The 19,497-nt window shown below is 48.1% G+C and overlaps 1 protein-coding gene across 9 annotated transcripts in view; it reads left to right on the top strand.

The window, feature by feature from the left end:
* LOC115387603 (RNA binding protein fox-1 homolog 1-like) overlaps positions 1 to 15,445 on the top strand; it is a 248,013-nt gene extending 232,568 nt beyond the window's left edge. For 5 of the 9 annotated variants that reach the window (XM_030090384.1, XM_030090385.1, XM_030090380.1 and 2 more), the window contains 2 exons: positions 8,809 to 8,884; positions 13,636 to 15,445. In XM_030090384.1, the coding sequence (XP_029946244.1) occupies positions 8,809 to 8,884; positions 13,636 to 13,815 (256 nt within the window). In that variant the 3' untranslated portion in view covers positions 13,816 to 15,445. Of the gene's footprint in view, positions 1 to 8,808; positions 8,885 to 13,613 lie in introns of all 9 variants that reach the window. The other 4 variants (XM_030090382.1, XM_030090387.1, XM_030090388.1 and 1 more) reach the window with 3 other exon arrangements.
* Positions 15,446 to 19,497: the final 4,052 nt, after the last annotated feature.

A 19,497-nucleotide genomic window follows, 5' to 3' on the forward strand; every position in this document is an offset into this window, starting at 1 on the left:
CTCTCATCAGTTAGACTGCAACAACCAGTAATCTAAAAATGGTCAATAATATAATATTTTTTACAATCATGACTGAGAGTGTTGCAGAGTTTGTTTCCTCAGCTGAAACGGTGAATATTCCATCAATATATAGATTAAAAATAAACACATTTCACAAATAGTTAACATCCTTGAACTGAACCTTTCATGATGTGTTATTAAATTATTGTCTTCAGGATTGTTTTTTAATTATTTTTAACGAAGTTGGTTTAATCATGTTGATCCTTATTGAATTACTGACGGAATGTGATTTCAAATATCTTATCACGCTGCTGAAGTTACCACGTTACGGGCTCTATTACATGGAAAACGGTGATTATTGGTTGTTGGATGGAGTTAATTGGATCTAAGAGGCAGTGTGTGTGTGTGTGTGTGTGTGTGTGTGGTGAGGACAGGCAGCTGTTGATTGGACGGAGCTCTCTCTCTCGCTCTCTCACTGCAGCCCTTGGTTGCGGCGGTGTTGCTCGGGATTGCAGTGCGGGTAGCGAGTCGCCGGAGTCTCCCGCCCGGACTTCCCTCGGATAAGAGTTCGCTCTCTAAATGATTGAAATACAACAAAGAATTAGAGTTCTGTTTAAGCCGTGAAAATGCGATTCATGAATATTGTAAAAGGGTCTCGCAGTTGAAATAGTGGTTTCTAGGACTGAATAGATATTTCAGGGTACTTTATCTCCCATATGCCCGTCCCTGTTTTATTAATAATAGATTTATTCATAACACAATGAATAATTTGTGTTAAATTAGTAAGCACTGCCGTGTAATTTTAGTTTATAATTGCATGGAACTTGCAGATGTCTTTCCTCTTGGATCCATTATTCATCTTCCACCTCGCGTTCCCCAACTGCAGTTTTGGTTGGAACGAGCGGCGGCGGAGGGCAGATACGTGATCCGTGAGAGTCGGGAGCGAGATGTCCAATTACCAGGGACAAGGCCGCCATTTCAGACAACAGAGCAGCAAATACCTCCGCAGGCCCGCAGCCGCCATGAGGACAGCAGCGCAGCCGTCCTCAGTGGCAGCATTTAAGGCAGAAATCAAAGGAAGTCAAGAACAGAAGAAAGTGATGTTTCTTCCGCTGCTTCAGAGGAGCGGAGGCTGAAATGTGAGGCCGTGCTGCTTCCTGAACCGGGATCTCCATCCACGGCACCAGGAAGCGTTTCGGTGGGAAATCTGCGGTGTTTCTGCGGGACGTGGAGGTGAGCGGCTCCAGAGGGCTGATGGGATGGAGAGCAGCAGCTCTGCATCCTCTATTGATCTGACAGGACCAAACGGAACAAGTGCTTCACACGTTCATCCTGCAGCAGCACAGATCAATGTCCGCTGATTCCCTCAGCAGTTCATCAGAGAGTAATGTGATTACACCGACCGAACTCTCATCGTCCTGGAGAAGCTGCTGGCTCGTTGCATTTCGCCGGCCTGCGCCGAGACTCGGGGTTCTGAGGAACGCCACGAGGTCAAAGAGGAACGCCGGCGGCGCTCCAGCCGGTGTGTCCGGAGGAACCCGGAATTCCACCAGCAGCTCCGCTGTTTGCTCCACTTCCTGTTTTTGCTCCGCTAGCGTCTTCTTCCAGATCAGCGCTGGCTTTTGGGACTCGTCTCTCTTTAGCTCCACAAATTACATATTTAGCACGTTATTAACCGCGAATGCTTGGTTTAGAGCTTCCTAATGCTGCCATCCTCATGTGTCCAGGGCTCCACGTGTTGCTCTTTTGTTGTCATTTTCCCTTGAAGTTATGAATTGAATCATTGATCATCGTTCCAGACTAGTTGAAGCTTTGTCCTCCGTCCAGACAGCTTGAAGCGGCGAGCAGAGGCGAGCGCTGCCGCTCCGGGTCAGCGCTGCTGCTCACGTGAAGAGTCGTGTTGACGTTTGATCGTTTAATACAGTTTGGGCTGCGGACGGACGGCCTGCCGCTCATTTGTGAAAGCGGCGTTTGGGAGGTGAAGCGTTGTCCTGTCTGCGGTTCAGTCTGGGATGGGCTGTCGGAGCGTTCATTGGGATGCTCCGCTGGCTGCGGGGAAACATTTTGACATTTGGATGGTGTCTGACCCACATACATATGCTTAGTCAAATCCACCAGGAGGAGAGGAGGATGGCTTCTGGAGGCTTAAAAGTGGCGGTTACCGCCAGCGCATGCACAATGCGCAGGCCGCGCCGCCGCGGCTGAGGGGCGGCGCCGCCGAGCGGACCGCACGTTTCACCTCCCGTGTGTTTGTGTGTGTGTGTGTGTGTGTGTACAGTGCTTTCTGGCCTGCGGAGGAAGACAATCTGCACGTCCAGGTTTCGTCCTGCTAATAAGCTCATTTCTCCGGCGGTCTGAGCTCATTACCGCCGGCTCCTGACACGCCGCAGTCCGGCCGCACCGCACGCCCCCCGCTCCCCGGATTTGTCACACAAAGTGTTTCCTCTCCTAAAAATAGAGGCCTGTCAAGATCCCCAAATATCAGCACACACACACACACACACTCACACACACACTCTTCAGACCTGGTGTCGGGCCTTCCTCCACTCAGTCCTCATATTCTAACACATCTTTACTGGGGGTGAATGGGGGCGGGAGCAGAGGAGTCTGACCCGACCCGCCCGGGTTCACTCCGATAAGCTGTCTTTATGCTTCCTTTGATGGGATACTTCATTGTTTCAGGAAATTCTATCGGGCATTTTCTCGCGAGTATCTGATAAGGAGATTAATGTGAACCTGATTTCTGAGTGAGGTCGCAGAACTACGTATTACTCATCAAGCTGCTGTCGGCAGAGGAAACACAAACACCAGCGAACACGGATTAGCTCATCATAGTTCGTTTGTTCAACCTGCTTGCAGAGATAAGTTTGTGGCTGCAGAGCGAGCTCGGTCCGTCCATCCATCTTTAGAACACCTTCATCTGGTTCAGTGCTGCAGGGCAAACACCGAGAAACACACGCTCAAACACACACACTCACACCTGCTGGAGGCTCGCCGTCGCCCACAAACCCCAACAACCGTCTGTGGTCCAGCGGTGGCAGGGAAAACATGCAAACTCAAACCCAAGCAGCTCTCCAGCTGGTCACACACTCGCTCAGCTGGCTCTTCACCGCCGGGATCATCTCCCGTATTGCTGATTGATCGCTCCGTTCTTGATCCCTCCTGCGGTCGCAGCTCAGGCCTTGCCTGAAGAGGCAGCGAGCGGCGTGGAGAACTCGGAGCGGCGTGGAGAACTCGGAGCGGCGTGGAGAACTCGGAGCGGCGTGGAGACAGACTGTTGTTGTGTAAACAGGATGTAAAGCCACTGGAACCCTCCTTCCGACACTGCTGGCACCTGATGCCCGACGCTCTGCTCAGCTCTTCGCCTGAAAAACACATGAAGCTGGGAGAACAAAGCGTCGGTGCGAGTCTGACATTCAGCTCATTTGTGGAGGATATAAAGGGTAAACGGAGCCACGGCGGCGTAACTCGCTCATATTTCAGATGCTGAGTGGGCGGAGGTGAGACTGTTCAGCGGAGTGATGAAGTGAGAGTGAGAGCTACTACAGCACTTTGTTTCAGCTGTGCTTGTTTTCAGGAATAAAGTTTGGTCCAGTTTGAAGGACGGCTGCGCTCTGAGGCCGGGGACCAGAGCGGCGGTCAGCCTCCAGACCGGTGTTACTCAAACAGGAAGTGTCTGACTCTCATGTGTTTATTTGAGGCATTTCCTGACGGCGTTGTGCTTCTCCGTCCGGGATTACCTGCAGTCTGACGCCTGACTGCTTTATCGTCAGGATTATGAGTCCGGCCCCCGCAGCTCCCCGGTGTTTCCTGCGCCTCGGCCGCGGTGCCAGCTGGACCGAGCGGCCGGGCCGCCGCCGAGGTCCCGCTGGGCCGCTTCCTCCCGCTGTCGCCGTGCGGCAGGTTGAGCGGGTCTGGACCCGGTGGTCCCGCTGGCACGGCGTGGGCATCTGGGGCGCTGCGAGAGGTCAACACGGGCTCCTGCGGCGGAAACAAACTGTCATCTCAGAGCTGGCCTGGCAGGCCCGGGGCCGCGGAGCGGCGGATGTGACTGCTCAGCAGGGGGGCTCGTCACCTCCAGCCTGGAGGCCGGAAAGGCTCCAGCGCCGCGGCGTCTAGAACGTGAGCGCGTCTCAGGCTCAGGAACACTGAAGAGCTCAGTGTTGAAGGGATAAAGACCGGTGAGCAGTTCAGGAAATGCTGGTGAACAGCAGCGGCGTGAGGCTGGAGCGGAGTTAAACAGCGGCGGCGTGAGGCTGGAGCGGAGTTAAACAGCAGCGGCGTGAGGCTGGAGCGGAGTTAAACAGCGGCGTGAGGCTGGAGCGGAGTTAAACAGCGGCGGCGTGAGGCTGGAGCGGAGTTAAACAGCGGCGTGAGGCTGGAGCGGAGTTAAACAGCGGCAGCGTGAGGCTGGAGCGGAGTTAAACAGCAGCGTGAGGCTGGAGCGGAGTTAAACAGCAGCGGCGTGAGGCTGGAGCGGAGTTAAACAGCGTTGTGAGGCTGGAGCGGAGTTAAACAGCGGCGTGAGGCTGGAGCGGAGTTAAACAGCAGCGTGAGGCTGGAGCGGAGTTAAACAGCGGCGGCGTGAGGCTGGAGCGGAGTTAAACAGCGGCGTGAGGCTGGAGCGGAGTTAAACAGCGGCGTGAGGCTGGAGCGGAGTTAAACAGCGGCGGCGTGAGGCTGGAGCGGAGTTAAACAGCGGCGTGAGGCTGGAGCGGAGTTAAACAGCGGCGGCGTGAGGCTGGAGCGGAGTTAAACAGCGGCGTGAGGCTGGAGCGGAGTTAAACAAGCGGCGGCGTGGCGTCCCGCTGTTTGTTTGATTGCTGCTCAGACAGGAAATCCACACAATAATTACTCCTCGCTGCACAAAGCCGGCGATTAAAGCCGCTCAGTTAATGAACCGTCATACACAATACATACAGCCGTCACCTCGTCAGACCCGCCGCCTCGTTAACGTCACGCCGGCCAGGACCGAGTCGCCACACACTCCCCAGCCTCCCACTGACAGCACTTCATCACGTTTCATGAACGTACGGAAAAACACGTCAGTCAGCCGGGCGTGAGGCTGAGCGCTGACGGCAGCTCTGCAGGAGCTCTGCCCTTTGGCTCTGCCGTCATTTCTGGTGGCTTCAGAGGAGCAGCAGGAGGAGCTCCGGCGCCCACGTCCTGCGTCGGCTCACCTCCTGACAGCCAGGACCAGGATCCTCCGAGCCGGAGCCTCAAGATCCAGCCCACTGTTTCCCTCTGGAACGCAGACTTAACCTGAAAAACTCAATCGCAGAAATGACATTATCCTTTAACTCGTCCAGATGCGGCTGTCAGAACGTGAAGGCAGCAGCAACACCTCCTCATCTCATCTCAGATCAGCTCATCTACAAACCTTTCTGTTCTGACCCCAGCCCATTTCACCATTCCTAGCTTTAAAAACTCTTTGGAACGTGGTTCTGAGGGTTTGTCAGCTCTCTCTGCAGCTCCGTGCTTCTTCCAGACGTGGTGTCATGAAGAGAAGCCTGAGTCTGGCTTCAGGAAGAGGCTGAGTGGAGACCGGTTCTCCAGCCGTGTGCAGCAGGAGTGCAGAGAGCCGCCGTCTTGTTTGCAGCATCCAGTCTGCCGTCGGCATCACTTCACTCCAAGTCTAGGAAGAAACGGCCGAATGCCCGAGTTACCAAGTGTGGTCATTAGCCTGATGGAGCAGATGAACAGATCTGGCTGGGAATAATGAAGGAGTATCAAAGCCGAGTCCCGCCGCCGGCGTCTTGTCTCTGGAACCGTCTCTCTGTTCTTCTGGTGATCCCCTGATTCCTCGCAGCATCATTTCTGGGTGTAACATCAGCAGTGAAGCTGATGACAACACTGCGCCCTGAGTGCGGCTTCAAACCGCCGCTGTGAGCGCCGCTCCATTATTAATGCTCATCTCCCACTCAGGGAGAAAAACTTTCTCCAGAATGAGGAGCAGGGACGGACGGAGGACGGAGGACGCGTAAGGTCACGGTCCTGTGGCTTCACGGCCGCGCCGCGGCGCTCAGAACATCCCTGTCTCTGCGCCGTGAGGTCCGGGCTCCGGACCGTTTAGAGCAGCCGTGGAAAATGTTGTTCCCGTGTTTATCTTTCACCTCAGGGTCACTTTAAAAATGCATTTCAATCTAATTGCGCTTGAATTTCTGTTGTAGTTGGAGCTTACTACACACACACACACACACACACACACACACACACACACACACACACACACACACACACACACACACACACACACATGCGTGCGCGTGCTGATGATGGGTGAGCTGCTCTGCACGGTGAGATAAGATAGGTCGGCCGCGGCGCCGGCTGGCTGTGGGTGTCGGGGCGGCTGCATGGTGAATAGCAATGTCCAAAACTAATCGGGATTAACTTCTAATCGCTTCAACCACTGGGCCGCTATGCAAATCAGCGCAATTATGGGCACAGGCCCTGGCCTCTGATTGGCTCTTATCGGGACCGGACTGGACTGGGAGGGCTGGTGCTGGGAGGGGGGGCGGGGGCTGGACGCTCACCAGGAATAAAGCTGCTGTCTGCTTCGGTCTAAAAATAGACGCCTCCTCGCTCGCTCGGCTCCGGGATTATGTTTTAGGCTGGTTTCCGTGAAGCTTCGGCTTCATTTCCTCCTGGGCTTCATGTGGCCTCCTTCAGATTCACTGTCAGAGCTTCTTCACGGCACAAAATGAGTCCTGGACCCTGGACCCCGGACCCCGGACCCCGGACCCCGGACCCTGGACCCTGGACTGGTTCTGCTTCCAGTCCTCATGTGATGATGAGTGTATTCTGGCTCGGGTTGGCGTGTCGGCAGAGTGTGTGTCTGCGTTCGCTGGCTGGCTGGCCGGGCGTCTTGTGCCGCCATCAGGCCAGACGGGCTAGCACGGCTAGCACGGCGCTCGCTCATCTGAATGTGGGACCATGCTGGCGCTCCTCAGACCCGCTCTGGAAAGAGATTAAAGGAAGAAGAGAGAAAGAAACACTTAGACCGACGCCTCCGGGTCGAAAGATAAGACTCTGTTCAAGCTCCACGCCGGAATGCATCAAACATCAGCAGCTGGCCGCCTGCTCTCGTGCACCGGGGCTGCACCGGCTCACACTGACCTCCGTCTTCAACATGTCTGCTCGAGTTGGAGGCCGTCCGCGCTACTCTGGAGGTTAGCATGTAGCATTTAGCATGTAGCATGGCTCCTGCAGCCTTAAAGCTTCAGCAGGTGAGGTGAAGCCGCTCTTTCTGCTGTGTTACCTCCTCATGTCAAACCAGCCAGGCTAGCTAGCATCCCCTCACCCTGCAGGACCGCTCAAACCCTCCAGACGGCCACATGTTGGCCCTCAGACCATATGTTTGACCTCCTGCTGTGGAGACATCTCTACCAATAACCCAGTGATTCAGAGTGATGTGTGAACTGACAATCAGACAATCATTATATCCAGTGGAATAAAAGGAAATTATGTAACAACGTTCCAATCATAAAATAAGATATTTGAGTCATTATTTCATTATTTTCTTAATTAAAAAAAACCTTGTCACATCTGTAATAACTGCAGCCAGGATCGCTGTAACATTGAAAAACGGCTGCAGTTAATGGAAATAAAACCTTTTATTGCAGGTTTTTGTGCAGTTTGCGTGGATGGATGGTCATCATAGTGCTTCACTGAGAACACCTCCGTGTCTCTGCCACTTCTGTGTGGCTTCAGAAAATATTTACATCTTCATGACATTATTGGCTGGAACGACCAGAACGATCACGTTTATTAGGTTAATGTTCGCTGCAGCATGAAACAGTTCGACTAATCAGTAGCAGTCCTCGGCACTCCTGAAGTCGTAATGTGACGAAGTGGCTTCAGAATGAGTCAGCGGTGGGAGGACAGTGTTGTGATTGTGTTTCTAGAAGCACTGACACTTTTTTTTTTTCATATATTTTAAGTCAAAGCAGGCAGGAACAAACAAGGCGGTTAGACAGCTTTATTGTTAATTCTAAATAAGAGTTAATTATGCCGCCGCCGCCCTCCCACCTCTCTGCAGTGTTGGTGATTATTACTGACACAGCAACAGGAGCTAATAAACACTCACTGTGGGATTATCTCAGGAAACATTTGCTGCTGCGCCTCCACAGAAGGGGCCTGCAGTCCGTCAGCGATCTGCTGACTGCACCGCGCTCCTCAGACGCCCAGACATAAAACCTGCAAATGAAAAATCATCTGTCGCTCCTCAGGAGGACGGCTCAGATCGGGCTTTAGCGCTTCAAACATGAACAACGGTGAGCCGGTTCGTTCTGGAGAGATACAGGAAGTAGCTCTGGTTTCTGGAGCCGTTTTAAGCAGACATGGTGTGAAACAGAAAGGTTTTTATTTACTTGTGATGAACAGAAGCAATAAAACCTTCAGCAGAAACGTAGCAGGTTATCACTAAAACAGAATGAAAATGTTGTTGAAATTTTGAAAATGATGAAATTGTTTCTTTCTGTTATTAAAACTGTCAGGTTGTCCAGGTTCTGTGCAAACAGCTTTCATGAATGTGAACTTTAAGGTTTGAGGCGTTCTTGGTATTTCTTGGTCCTGAAATGAGAAACGCTCAAACAGCTGTGAGTAGGAAGGCTGAACAGGCGCCACCGGTGTCAGCTCATTGCTCTTCAGTCAAGAAGACGAAGAATTGAAGGAGATTGTTCTGTGATAATATTTAATCCACTTTAGTGTCTGTTTCATTCAGATTGGGGTCGTGACCTCTCGGGGAGTCAGCCGTCAGAGCAGGAGGCTGCCTCGCTCACCCGTCTCTCTCTCTCTGTGTCTCTGCAGTTACGGACGAGTATATGCTGCCGACCCCTACAACCACACACTCACTCCAGCAGCCACATACAGCGTTGGTGCCATGGTAAGCCTGTCAGTCCCCCAGCACCCCCTCCCCTCCCCACATCCCATCGTGTTTGGACATTTCAGTCATTTCACTCTCGTTTCAGACACTTCTCCTCCGTTTGGTTGGTAGAAATCATGTCTGTTCAGCTTGAGGAAGGATCAGTGGGGAATAATTTGAGTTTCATCTGTGGGTGTTTTTAATGTCAATCTGGAAACGATTTAAAAGACGAAATTAATTCAGAGCTGAACTCACTCTCAGCCACTTCAGGTCTTCCAGAGTTTTACAGTCCAGATCACCTCAGCAGCAGGAGCCTCAACGCTTCTTTTTATTCTCATGCAGTCTTGTGCTAGGGTCAGGGCCAGGTCAGGGTCAGCTCAGGGTCAGGGCCAGGTCAGGGTCAGGGCCAGGGTCAGGTCAGGGCTGACGCCCGTCCAGGCTCACACTGAGCAGAGTTCACTCTGAGACTCTCAGTAATGCAGCTCATTCATCTGAAAGACGTCACGTCTCCCATACATGTTCATGAAGGCATGTTGAATGTTTCTGTCATGAGAAACCAGCAGTGGTTCAGTCCAGAGCTCCTCATACCGCTCCCTCATCCAGCACCCGTCAGAGGAAGACCTACATGGCAGCCGCCAACCATAGAGCCTAACCAGGGCTCCTTTTGATTTCCAGGTCGGATCTTTATCCCAGAGGAAACTGGATTTATTTCTTAGCTTGTAGAGATACCTGAAGCTGTGTTCCACAGGTGAGGCTTAGCCTGAGCAGTAGTGTTCCCCTCAGACCAAAGCTTCTGCTTCCACGGTGTGATCATCAGAAGTCTGATTGTTTCATATCATGACTGGACGTCTCGGTCAGCTGATAGGAAACAGAGATAAACTCACTCCAGTTCAGGAAGGTTCTGGAAGCTCCTCGGGAACCGGGAAGCAGGGTGGTCTTCTAATCCCATGAACCTCCTCTCAAACCTCCACCTCGATCAGTGAGAATCAATCAGCCTGGCCCAGAACGTGGAGGCCGGCCAGGTTAATCCATCCTGAAGATGAGGTCTGATCCTAATCCTGGGAAAACTCGGCCACGTGTCACACTGAGCGAAAGCGTGAAACAGTGAAGCTTCTCCGTCAGAACAACAGCAGAGGTCCGTCAGCCGAACGCTCCAGGAGGGCCGCGGAACCAGGACCGACTTCCTGTCTGGTCATGTGACCAGTCTCATGAGCTGATTTTCACAGTAAAAGTCTTCCACATCCGGCCTGCTGTGGTGACATTCAGGAAACAGACACTGATTTTAATACACACAGAATGAAAACAGTGGAGAGATCTAACAGATCAACTGATTCAGATTTAGTCTCTTGAATTGTTGATTTTACAAACAGAGGACTTTCGTTCTACTTGAGTGTTCTAAAGATGACTTCCTGTTTTTTAAAAGCGTTTTTAAAAAGCAACATTTAAAATCTGTCGGTTTCCTTAAAAAATGTGAAATACAAAAAACAAAGAAGCTTTAGACACAAATAATAAAATGTATTGTTGATGAATGAACGTTAATATGGAGAATAATAATAATGTCTCACTTCAAATTAAAACAAGGTAACAGTAGCAATAATGATAAAGATACTGATCATGCATAAAGAATGATGAAGGCTGACTGACCTTCTTCATGATTATTTATTAACAAGAAGAAGAAACGATAAATAACAAATAAGGTCTGTAGGTAAAATTGATACTTCTGGTGTTGAATGGCAGATTTAATTAGATTCTGTCATTCATGCATTGATTAAAACAAACCAAACTAAAAAGAAAAAATTAAAGAAAACTAGTGTACTGTACTGGAAGCTGTCTGAGCGCAGTGTGGGACTCCCCGGAGCCGTGGGACCTGGCGGTACCTGCTGCTGACTGGACCTGATGCGGTGGAGCTGCCAGCAGGCAGGGCAGTGGCCGGACAGTGGCTCACATCTGTAACCCAGTCCAATCCTGAGGCAGCCTGAAAACCCGGATCAGGAGCAACACTTGTGATTTCAGTAAAAGCTCTGCTAATGAAATCTGAATTCTCCTCAGTCGTTCATGGAATGTGATTCGGTTTCCTTTTTGAGATTTGCCAGTGAAAGTTTGTAATTAGCCGTGAGAGCGGCGGCTGTTACCTGAGCAGGCAGGAAGAAGGTGTCAGAGCTTCATTCATATTCTCAAGCTGCCGGAATATTGAGAGTTCATTAAACGCATGTGGCACTTTGAAACAACTGCTGCCTATTTTTCACAAACTGCTGACTCCTGCGAATCCAGAACCAGATCTCCATCGGCTCCCCAAAAAAACTCCTCCATTGACTCTCTTGGTTCGCTGCAGTCGCTGCATTGCACTGTGTTGTGCTCCCCCCCCCTACCCACCATGCCATTTCTCGTGCATGAGCTTCTCAGCAGCGCTGACATCTCCTCACTTAAACTTAATTGAATTTGTCTGTGTTGCTAACGGCAGTCCAAATGCCACATTAATCCCGCCTGCAAAAGGTGATGAATGTCTTCATGCCTTGGCAGCCTAGTCCATGTTAGTTATTATATTTCTAATTTGGTGGATCCCACCTCACCCCACACTCCCTGGTAATGAAATAATTAGTCATTTTGATAATTAAATCCCTGGTGGCGCCGCAGCTGCAGGCTGGAGGAACGCAGCGATCAGAGAAGACGAGCGGAACTCGGCGAGCGGCGCCGTTCGCCCGGTCGCTGCGTCAGGAGCGTTTCAGATGGAGGCCGGGCGCTCCAGCGTCAGGCCGGTCCAACGACCGCAGCGGAGCAACAAAAAGCTCGTCTCCTGTTATCTGAAAATACACTCAAACACAGCCTGGACGTCTGACTGAGGAACACTTTCTAAACTTATTGTGTTTTTTACAGCAGAATCAGAGCATCTCTGACTCCACACTGTTCTAAAAGTAATGAGTCTGACATACTGAGGGAGTCTCAAACATGTGTCCCGTGGACCAGAACAGGCCATGCAGAGGGTCCAGGTGGGCTGTGACTGTAGGAAACACTGTGCTGTTCCCATCACGTCCTGTAGGGGGCGCAGTGGTTCACCAGCGTCAGGTGAAGAGAGCTGAACGTCCACACGGAGCGCAGTGGAATCCTGAAGGCAGCTCGGTCAGCAGCAGTGAGTCACTCCATGAAAGGGTTTCAAAGACATTTGGCATCAGCTTTAGAGATTTCATTTGATAATATCTCAGTATTTTATTCATTTTTAATGATTTTTCACTCTCAGCATGTATATAAATATATTAATATAATTCTTTTCAAATGTTCACTACAATTTTATTAATATATTTTGCGACTTTCTAACAATATTGTTTTTATTGTTATTATGGATATTATGCTATTAACTCTTAATAATCATGCACTTGTTCTAGTTGTTATACTGTATTTTCATTCATTTATTTATTTATTTATTTGTAACTAGTACTGTACTGTTTGAATGACAGAAGGACTTCAGACCAGGCATGAATAAATAAACAAACAAACAAGTAAATAAATAAATGAATAAATAAAAGAATAAATAAATAAATGAATAAAAAAGTCAACATAAATTAAAACAAATGGTATACCAAGCAATTGTTGATCAAATGAGTGACTAAAAACTTCATCCAAAAAGATCACATAAAAATATACGTTAAGCAATTATTTCAAACACGAATGAAAAATTATTTATAGAATAGAATCAATTCAATGTAATAAAAAAAATGTAAATAATGTAAATAAAAAAATAATTAGATTAATTAGAACATTTTTAGTTGTATAATTGGATAAAGAATTCTCCAAAGCCAAACCTAAGATGTATTTTGGGGCATTTCTATAAAATGTTAGTAAAATCTCGGAGTACAGAAAGTCCAGAAGTATTACTGAGAAACGTTCCTCTGTTTGAGAAGCTTCTGTTCCTGTGAATTCCAGACTGAGCAGTTTCTCCAGTTCTGAGGCAGAAAGCAGGAGGCTGGTAGACTGATCCACAGCGCCACCCTGTGGCTGCCGGTGGTATTCCCTGCTGAGCCGGCTGTGGCTAGCTGCTTAGCTCTGGGAGTTTTCCTGTCATGAGTTAAGTTGAGATTTGTAAAAGAGGAATACTGCTACAGATTAAAATGAAGTTCTGGCTCATGAGAACTCGCTGAAACTGGACCGAGTTAATATTCCGTCCACGTGAGTGGAAGAGAGTGAAGACGCTGACAGCTGATCTCTGCTGAGCGGCGGCGGGCGGATCCGTCTGCAGACACACACATCAAACCTCCATTGATGTTTCCTTTCAACTGCGACCCACAGAGACCTCCCTCAGACCGGCTAGTCCCGCATGATCCATGCAGCAGGTCTGGAGCCACGTGTCTCACCCCGTCCCCCCCGTCCCCCCCGTCCCCGTCCCCGTCCCCGTATTGACTGGCTCTCTTTCACGTAGCGGTTGGCATGCTCCCCGGCATGAAGCGTGTGGCTGTGCTTGCTGCATGACGGCCGCGGCTCGTTTCATCCCCTCGGGTTTGCACGGCCACAACGGTAACGTAACGCTGAACCTCCGGCCGCGCCGCGTCCGCAGCCGTCGGTGGGGCTAACGAGGCTTTATGTGTGTGTGTGTGTGTGTGTGTGTGTGTGGGTGTGTGTTTCCTTGTCTTTGTGTTCCTTGGTGTCTCTGTGAACACGTGTGTGTTTGCATCCCGTCCTGGGTGCGTACGTCGGTGTGTGTCTCTGTCTGTCTGTCCGTGTGTGTGTGTGTGTGTGTGTGTGTGTGTGTGTGTTTCAGAATGCATTCGCGCCCCTGACAGATGCCAAAACTCGGAGCCATGCCGACGACGTGGGGCTGGTGCTGTCCTCTCTCCAGGCTAGTATATACCGGGGAGGCTACAGCCGCTTCGCACCCTATTAGCACCGCCTCCGACCTGTACTCCAACCTTCCAACGGGACAGAAAGAAAGTGTGTGTGTGCGCGAGTGTGTGAGCGAATGAGGACGAGCGAGCGGGGAGAGATGTTTCTGAGGCCTGGGTATTGCAATACATGCAGTTTGTGCATCATTTCAGCATCTCCTAAGAGAGAGGTACAAAAAAAAGTAAAGTAAAATAAAATAAAATGACAGCTGATATTTTTCATCTATACCTCAGATATTTTGTGCTGTGTATTTTGATATTGTGGGTTTTTAATTTCTAAAGATTTAAACATAGTTTATCAGCTGTAGAAGTTTTTCCATGGTACTAATAGAGAGCTGCTAGAGTTACGATTAGGACACAAAGGAAATATTTATCAGATTCAAATTGTAAAGGCTTGTATAGAAATCCAACCCTGTAAGATAGGTCATAGTCACACTTTTGGGTTTTTATGTTTTGTAAGAGTGTTACCGTGACCATGCTCGTCAAGTGTTGTTGTTTTTTCTCTCTCTGCTTCTTTTGGCGCTTCCTCTGTCCGTCGACGATAGATTTTTTATACTTCTTTTGGTTGGGAGGACGTGGAGAAGCTTTGGACTCATGGAGACTGATGCAGACTGAAGCTGAACGCAGCATGAGAACTCTCTTTCAGGCCTGCCATCCTAAAATGAAACCTTCCGTCACGTTCCGATGGGGACAAACCTTTTACACGCCACTGCAACCCTGCTTCCACACGCTCGTGACGGCTTTACCCACCAGTAGAGCCATGCACTCTCCAGACAGACGCATCCACTTCCAATTACCAAAACAATGACGGACGATCAGAAAAAACTACGGTCCCTCAGTCATTTCACTCGGTGTTGTTGTTTGTACTCGTTGGAAAAAATGTGAATTGTAGTTCAGTTTCATGACTTCTGTCACTCGTCCCAGTTTAATGTGGGTTTTTACATTTCTGCAAACCAGCTCAACCTCTTCTGCTTCATCCAGACCTCCCAGCATGGATTACAGCTGTGAGCAAAACAACAACTTAACAACACCTCAACAACACCATAACAGCACCTCAACAACACCATAACAGCACCTCAACAACACCATAACAGCACCTCAACAACACCTCAACAACACCATAACAACACCATAACAACACCTCAACAACACCATAACAGCACCTCAACAACTCATTAATCAAACTGATAACTAATGAGGTCACGGAGTGTTGCAGTGCCGCTGTCTCTCTGCAGCTGGACGGTTCAGCATCAGGCGACGCTTCTGTCTCACTGTTAACGTCAAATCACTGGAAGCATTAGCATTAGCATTAGCATTAGCATTAGCCAAGAGTATCTGGGAACATCCTCCTCTAACATCCAGATTATAGAACATCTTCCTCCACTAATAGATTCAACTCATTTTTTTTCCAATCAGTAACTAGTAACTGTAATCTAGTGGTAATCTCCACTCCCTTACAGAGTGAAATTGTTGAATTGACTTGCGAACAAATTGAATTAGTTGTTAAAGAAGAGGGAAGGTGATTTTTGCAGAGATGTGAGAAACCGGCATTGCGCTGGAGCGACTGGATGATTTGGTTTATTCGTGTAAAACTGATGCAGAGCAGCACAATGATGGAACGTGATGCATGCCACATGTCCATCTCCCAGGATGCAATCCTCACCTCTATCACTGAGCATATAAATACACCTCTTCATTTAGAGTAGGAGAAAGTGTTCCATGGCTGAGAATAATTACAAATAATCCCCAGATAAACGTCTACTAATTACAGGTCATTACTAGATGATGTCTCCGGTTCTTTTTCCCATCGGTGAATGCAATGCATTTTGGAAATAATGTTTTTCTATTTATGATGACAGAATACGACATTTTTTCTCTGTACTGATGGCATCTCTGCACTTTTGTAAATGATCTTGAGACTGCGAGGTAATTAATCTCTAAATGAACTAATGCTACAACAATTAGTGGCGACCACAGCTGCTCGCAGCGTCCACAGGGGACACGGCGGGGAGGGGGGGTGGAGGGGTGGGGGGGTGGGGGGGTGGGGGGGGTCCACATGCTGTACATTTACTGACTAAATTATGTGGTTATTACTTACATTACTACAAGCCAAAGGTTTCTGGTAGACATATCTGGCGTGTTTTTGTGTATAGTCAAGATTCTACATAGAAGTATGAGATTATGGTTAGAAAAAAATTTTAAAAAAAGAATTGCCATGGCAACTAAAACTGTTTGACCATTTAATAGCTTCATACACGAGCTGAGAGATGGACGAGAATTAGAGCCACATGAAAAATATGAAGGTGAAAATGAGAAGAATGTGAAGCTGGTATCCAGAGCGAGGACGGAACAGGAGTGGAGTCAGGCTTAAAAATCAGAGGAATTCATCTGAGTTTGCGTGATATTTTACAGTTTCCCTGCTTTCAGAGCTCCCATTTTACTCCAGGACTTCTCAGAGTGCGGGCGGATGTGAGTGAAACGCCACATCTCCTCATCAGTACGTCACAATAGAAGATACTGAGCTTTATTCAGATCATAGGCAGTGAAACTCAAAGGCTTCTCCTCTCCTCATGCCAGTCCGGTTTCTGCTAAAGCTTTATAAACACTCTGTTACAGAAGTTTTGTTTTAATTCATCTGCATTACACAATGCAACAAGTCTCATTCTAGTTTCCACTCAATTGTTTTTTTTTTTTAACAGAACAGGAAGTTATGGCGCCGGGAAAAGGCTGTTAAAGCCCCCGACCCCCTGACTCCTGCACTCTGAGAGCCACTGCAGTCCAGCAGAGTCCCGCTAGGGGGCGGCAGTGAGAGCGTCCTCTCACTGAGTGTTTCTGTCCTCATGGTCTGGCTGTTTGAGGAGTTTTCTCACACTCTGCTTCAGCAGCAAACATCATGAAAGCACTCTGCGTTTTCGATTCCAGCAGAAGAAGACGAGGCTCTCCCTGGACGCCTGCCCGCCTTCGCTTTCTTTACATTGTAGAGTGTTTAAAAAAAGTCTGGAAGTAGAAGACAGAGGCCGTTGGTTATTTAAACGTTTGTTTTTTGTTGGCTGAAAAGTGGTGGAATCGGTTGAGGCGCGGTGCTGGATACAGCTTAGTTTACAAAGTGCTCCTGGGCGGAGCCGGTGGCGGCGCCGTGGCTCTGATCCTCCTCCATGCCGAGCCGTGTGGGCCATTCTGTAGATGTCTTTTATATAAACTTCCAATATATTCATTGGTATAATTGATGACTTTTATATTAAGGGACAGATTTAAAAAAATATATATCAGCGGCTGCAGGCGCTGTGTCTATTTTATGCTTTGGTTCCGTTTTTTTGGCTTTTTTTGTTGTTTTGTTTTCTTTCATAGTTAAAACTGAAGGGGGGTTAAGTATAGTAATCCAACAATGTATTATATTTGAACTGTGCAGTGAAGATGTTCTCTTATATGAAATACACAATGGTATAATGTTTTAGATTTAGAAGAGTAGATCAGTTGTTAGGGTGACCTATCTATTTTATTTTATTTTATTTTTTATCAAATCATATTCTGGTTTTTATTCAGTCCTTTGGGATTCTTATCGCAGTGTACATACTCTCCATCAGCTGTTTCTCTTTGCTTTTCTGGACCATTTTCAACTCACGACTTGTAATTTTCACATGAACTTGAGACATATCAGTGCTGTAATTGTAATTTTTATCGACTTTTCTTTCTCTTCTTTATTTTTTTAAATGAGTTCTGCTGTTCCGGATATTTTGTCTTTCCTCTCATTGCCATTCTTAACGAGACACGTTTTCTGTTGTATTTTATAGAACTCAACCTTTAATCTTTGAAAATTAACTGTTTGAATATTACAATACTAAATAAATATGAGAACTAAATGATTTGTGAACAGGCTATTCTACGGTGTAAATAGAGTTAATGGAATAAATCTGTAGTGTATTTGAGAAGCGCTACACGGCAGCGGGAGCCGGCCGTGGCTGCACTGCAAGCCAGCCTGCAGGCCTCTCCCCAGCCACATTCTGTTTACAACTACTCCCAATTAGTGGTGTCGTTACATATCTCCCTTTTTTGTATTTATAACAAATTAGATAGGAAAAACTCTCAGATGCATCACATTATAAAAAAGGCAGCAGTAAGAGCCTCGGGGGGGCTCGAACCTTCGTCTGTGTGCTGTGTGTGGGGACCGCGGGCCGGAGACTGGGCCTCCTGTACGTCCTCACTATGCTGAATGTCTGGCTCCGCAACTACTTTATACAAGCTCTGCTTCCAGTAGGTGTTGTGGTTCAAAAACAAGGCTTCCTACCCCATCATTGTATGTGCATGTACTATGGTTCTTCCACTAATCAATAACCATCAATAAAGTTTTGTTTTCTCAACATCCTCCTCGTTGTTCTTTCCTTTAGGAAGTGCTGCAGTTCGTGTTCCTGCACAGCTCTGCGTGGTTCTGCTCCAAACCATAGGCGCATGTCTTCGCATGGGCGCTAACCACGACTGGAAACCCGATTCTAAGTTTTGGAAAAACCTGGAAAAGTCATGGAATTTTAAAATGACGTTTTTCAGGCCTGGAAAAGTTTTGGAAACATAAGTTCACCTCAAAAGTTTTGGAAAAGTCATGGATTTTTTTCTCACCAAATGATAAAATTTAGTAATAATGACCTATGAGGTTGATTTAAAATGGATCAATAAGTATTTCATAATGAAAAGTATCGCGCATTGATCTGATCAGCCTCCGTTCTCGTCTGGTCACGTGACGTGTAGCAAGGTGCTGATTGGATCGAGGATAGCATGCTACAACAGGTAGCCTCGCAAGTATGCCGGGAAAGTGCTCGTTCAGCAATATTTGGCTGTTCACAGAAAAATATAAATCATAGCTGGAGAAGATGGAGGACAAAGGCAAAGCTAAATGTGTCGTATGCAGTAAGATGTTTGATATCTGCGATATGGGAAGACGAGCCATGATGAAGGAGCAAAGCACCAAGCTGCTGTGGCTGCTCGAAGCTAGCCCCATCACGAGCTTTTAGCGACCCCAGAGGACAGGTATGTGACCCCAGAGGACAGGTATGTGACCCCAGAGGACAGGTATGTGACAGGCTTGTTTGATTCCTCCTGGTTCCATAGCAGCGGCGCACCACACAATTATTTTTTTTTCTTAATTTTTAATTAATTTAAAAAAATTTAAGTTACTTGGGACCGAGTTGGTCCCCAACTCGGAGGCTGGAGTCGAGTTGGTCGGGGCCGACGAGTTCAGGAACGACTTGGATTGGGGCCGGTGCGACTGGTTACCAACGACCGGCTGTTTGCAGCAGCGGTGCCGCCACCTTGATCTTGAAACAAGGGACTTTCCCAAATGCTGGAAAATGCGAACGTTTCATGGAAATTTGTTGGTTTAAATGTGTATGAACTAAAGATGCCTGCGGATAACCACGGATCGGGTGGATGACGTGTCGAAAAATTAAGATTTTAATTACATTCGGCAGGTTGCGGTTGAAGCACTCAAATAATAACAAAAAAAAATAAATAAAAAATTTAATTGCCGAGGCATCTTCAATACACCTGAACACTATTATGTGGATGGCAGGTGGTTCGGTTCTGAAAATTGATAAAAAATCGTTCGTGCGGGCGGATGGAGATTTTAAGAAGCGGTTGCGGATGGAAAAATGAGCCATCCGCGCATCTCTAGCATGAACCCTGTCTTTAGCATTTGCAGAAAACCTTTTAAACGCTTAAATCACTGCACTAGCCATCAGTTGGACATGAGTTATTCTGTGCCGGAGGGGACAG

The sequence above is a fragment of the Salarias fasciatus genome, chromosome 4 (genome assembly GCF_902148845.1).
Source record: "Salarias fasciatus chromosome 4, fSalaFa1.1, whole genome shotgun sequence".
NCBI classification, from domain to species: domain Eukaryota; kingdom Metazoa; phylum Chordata; class Actinopteri; order Blenniiformes; family Blenniidae; genus Salarias; species Salarias fasciatus.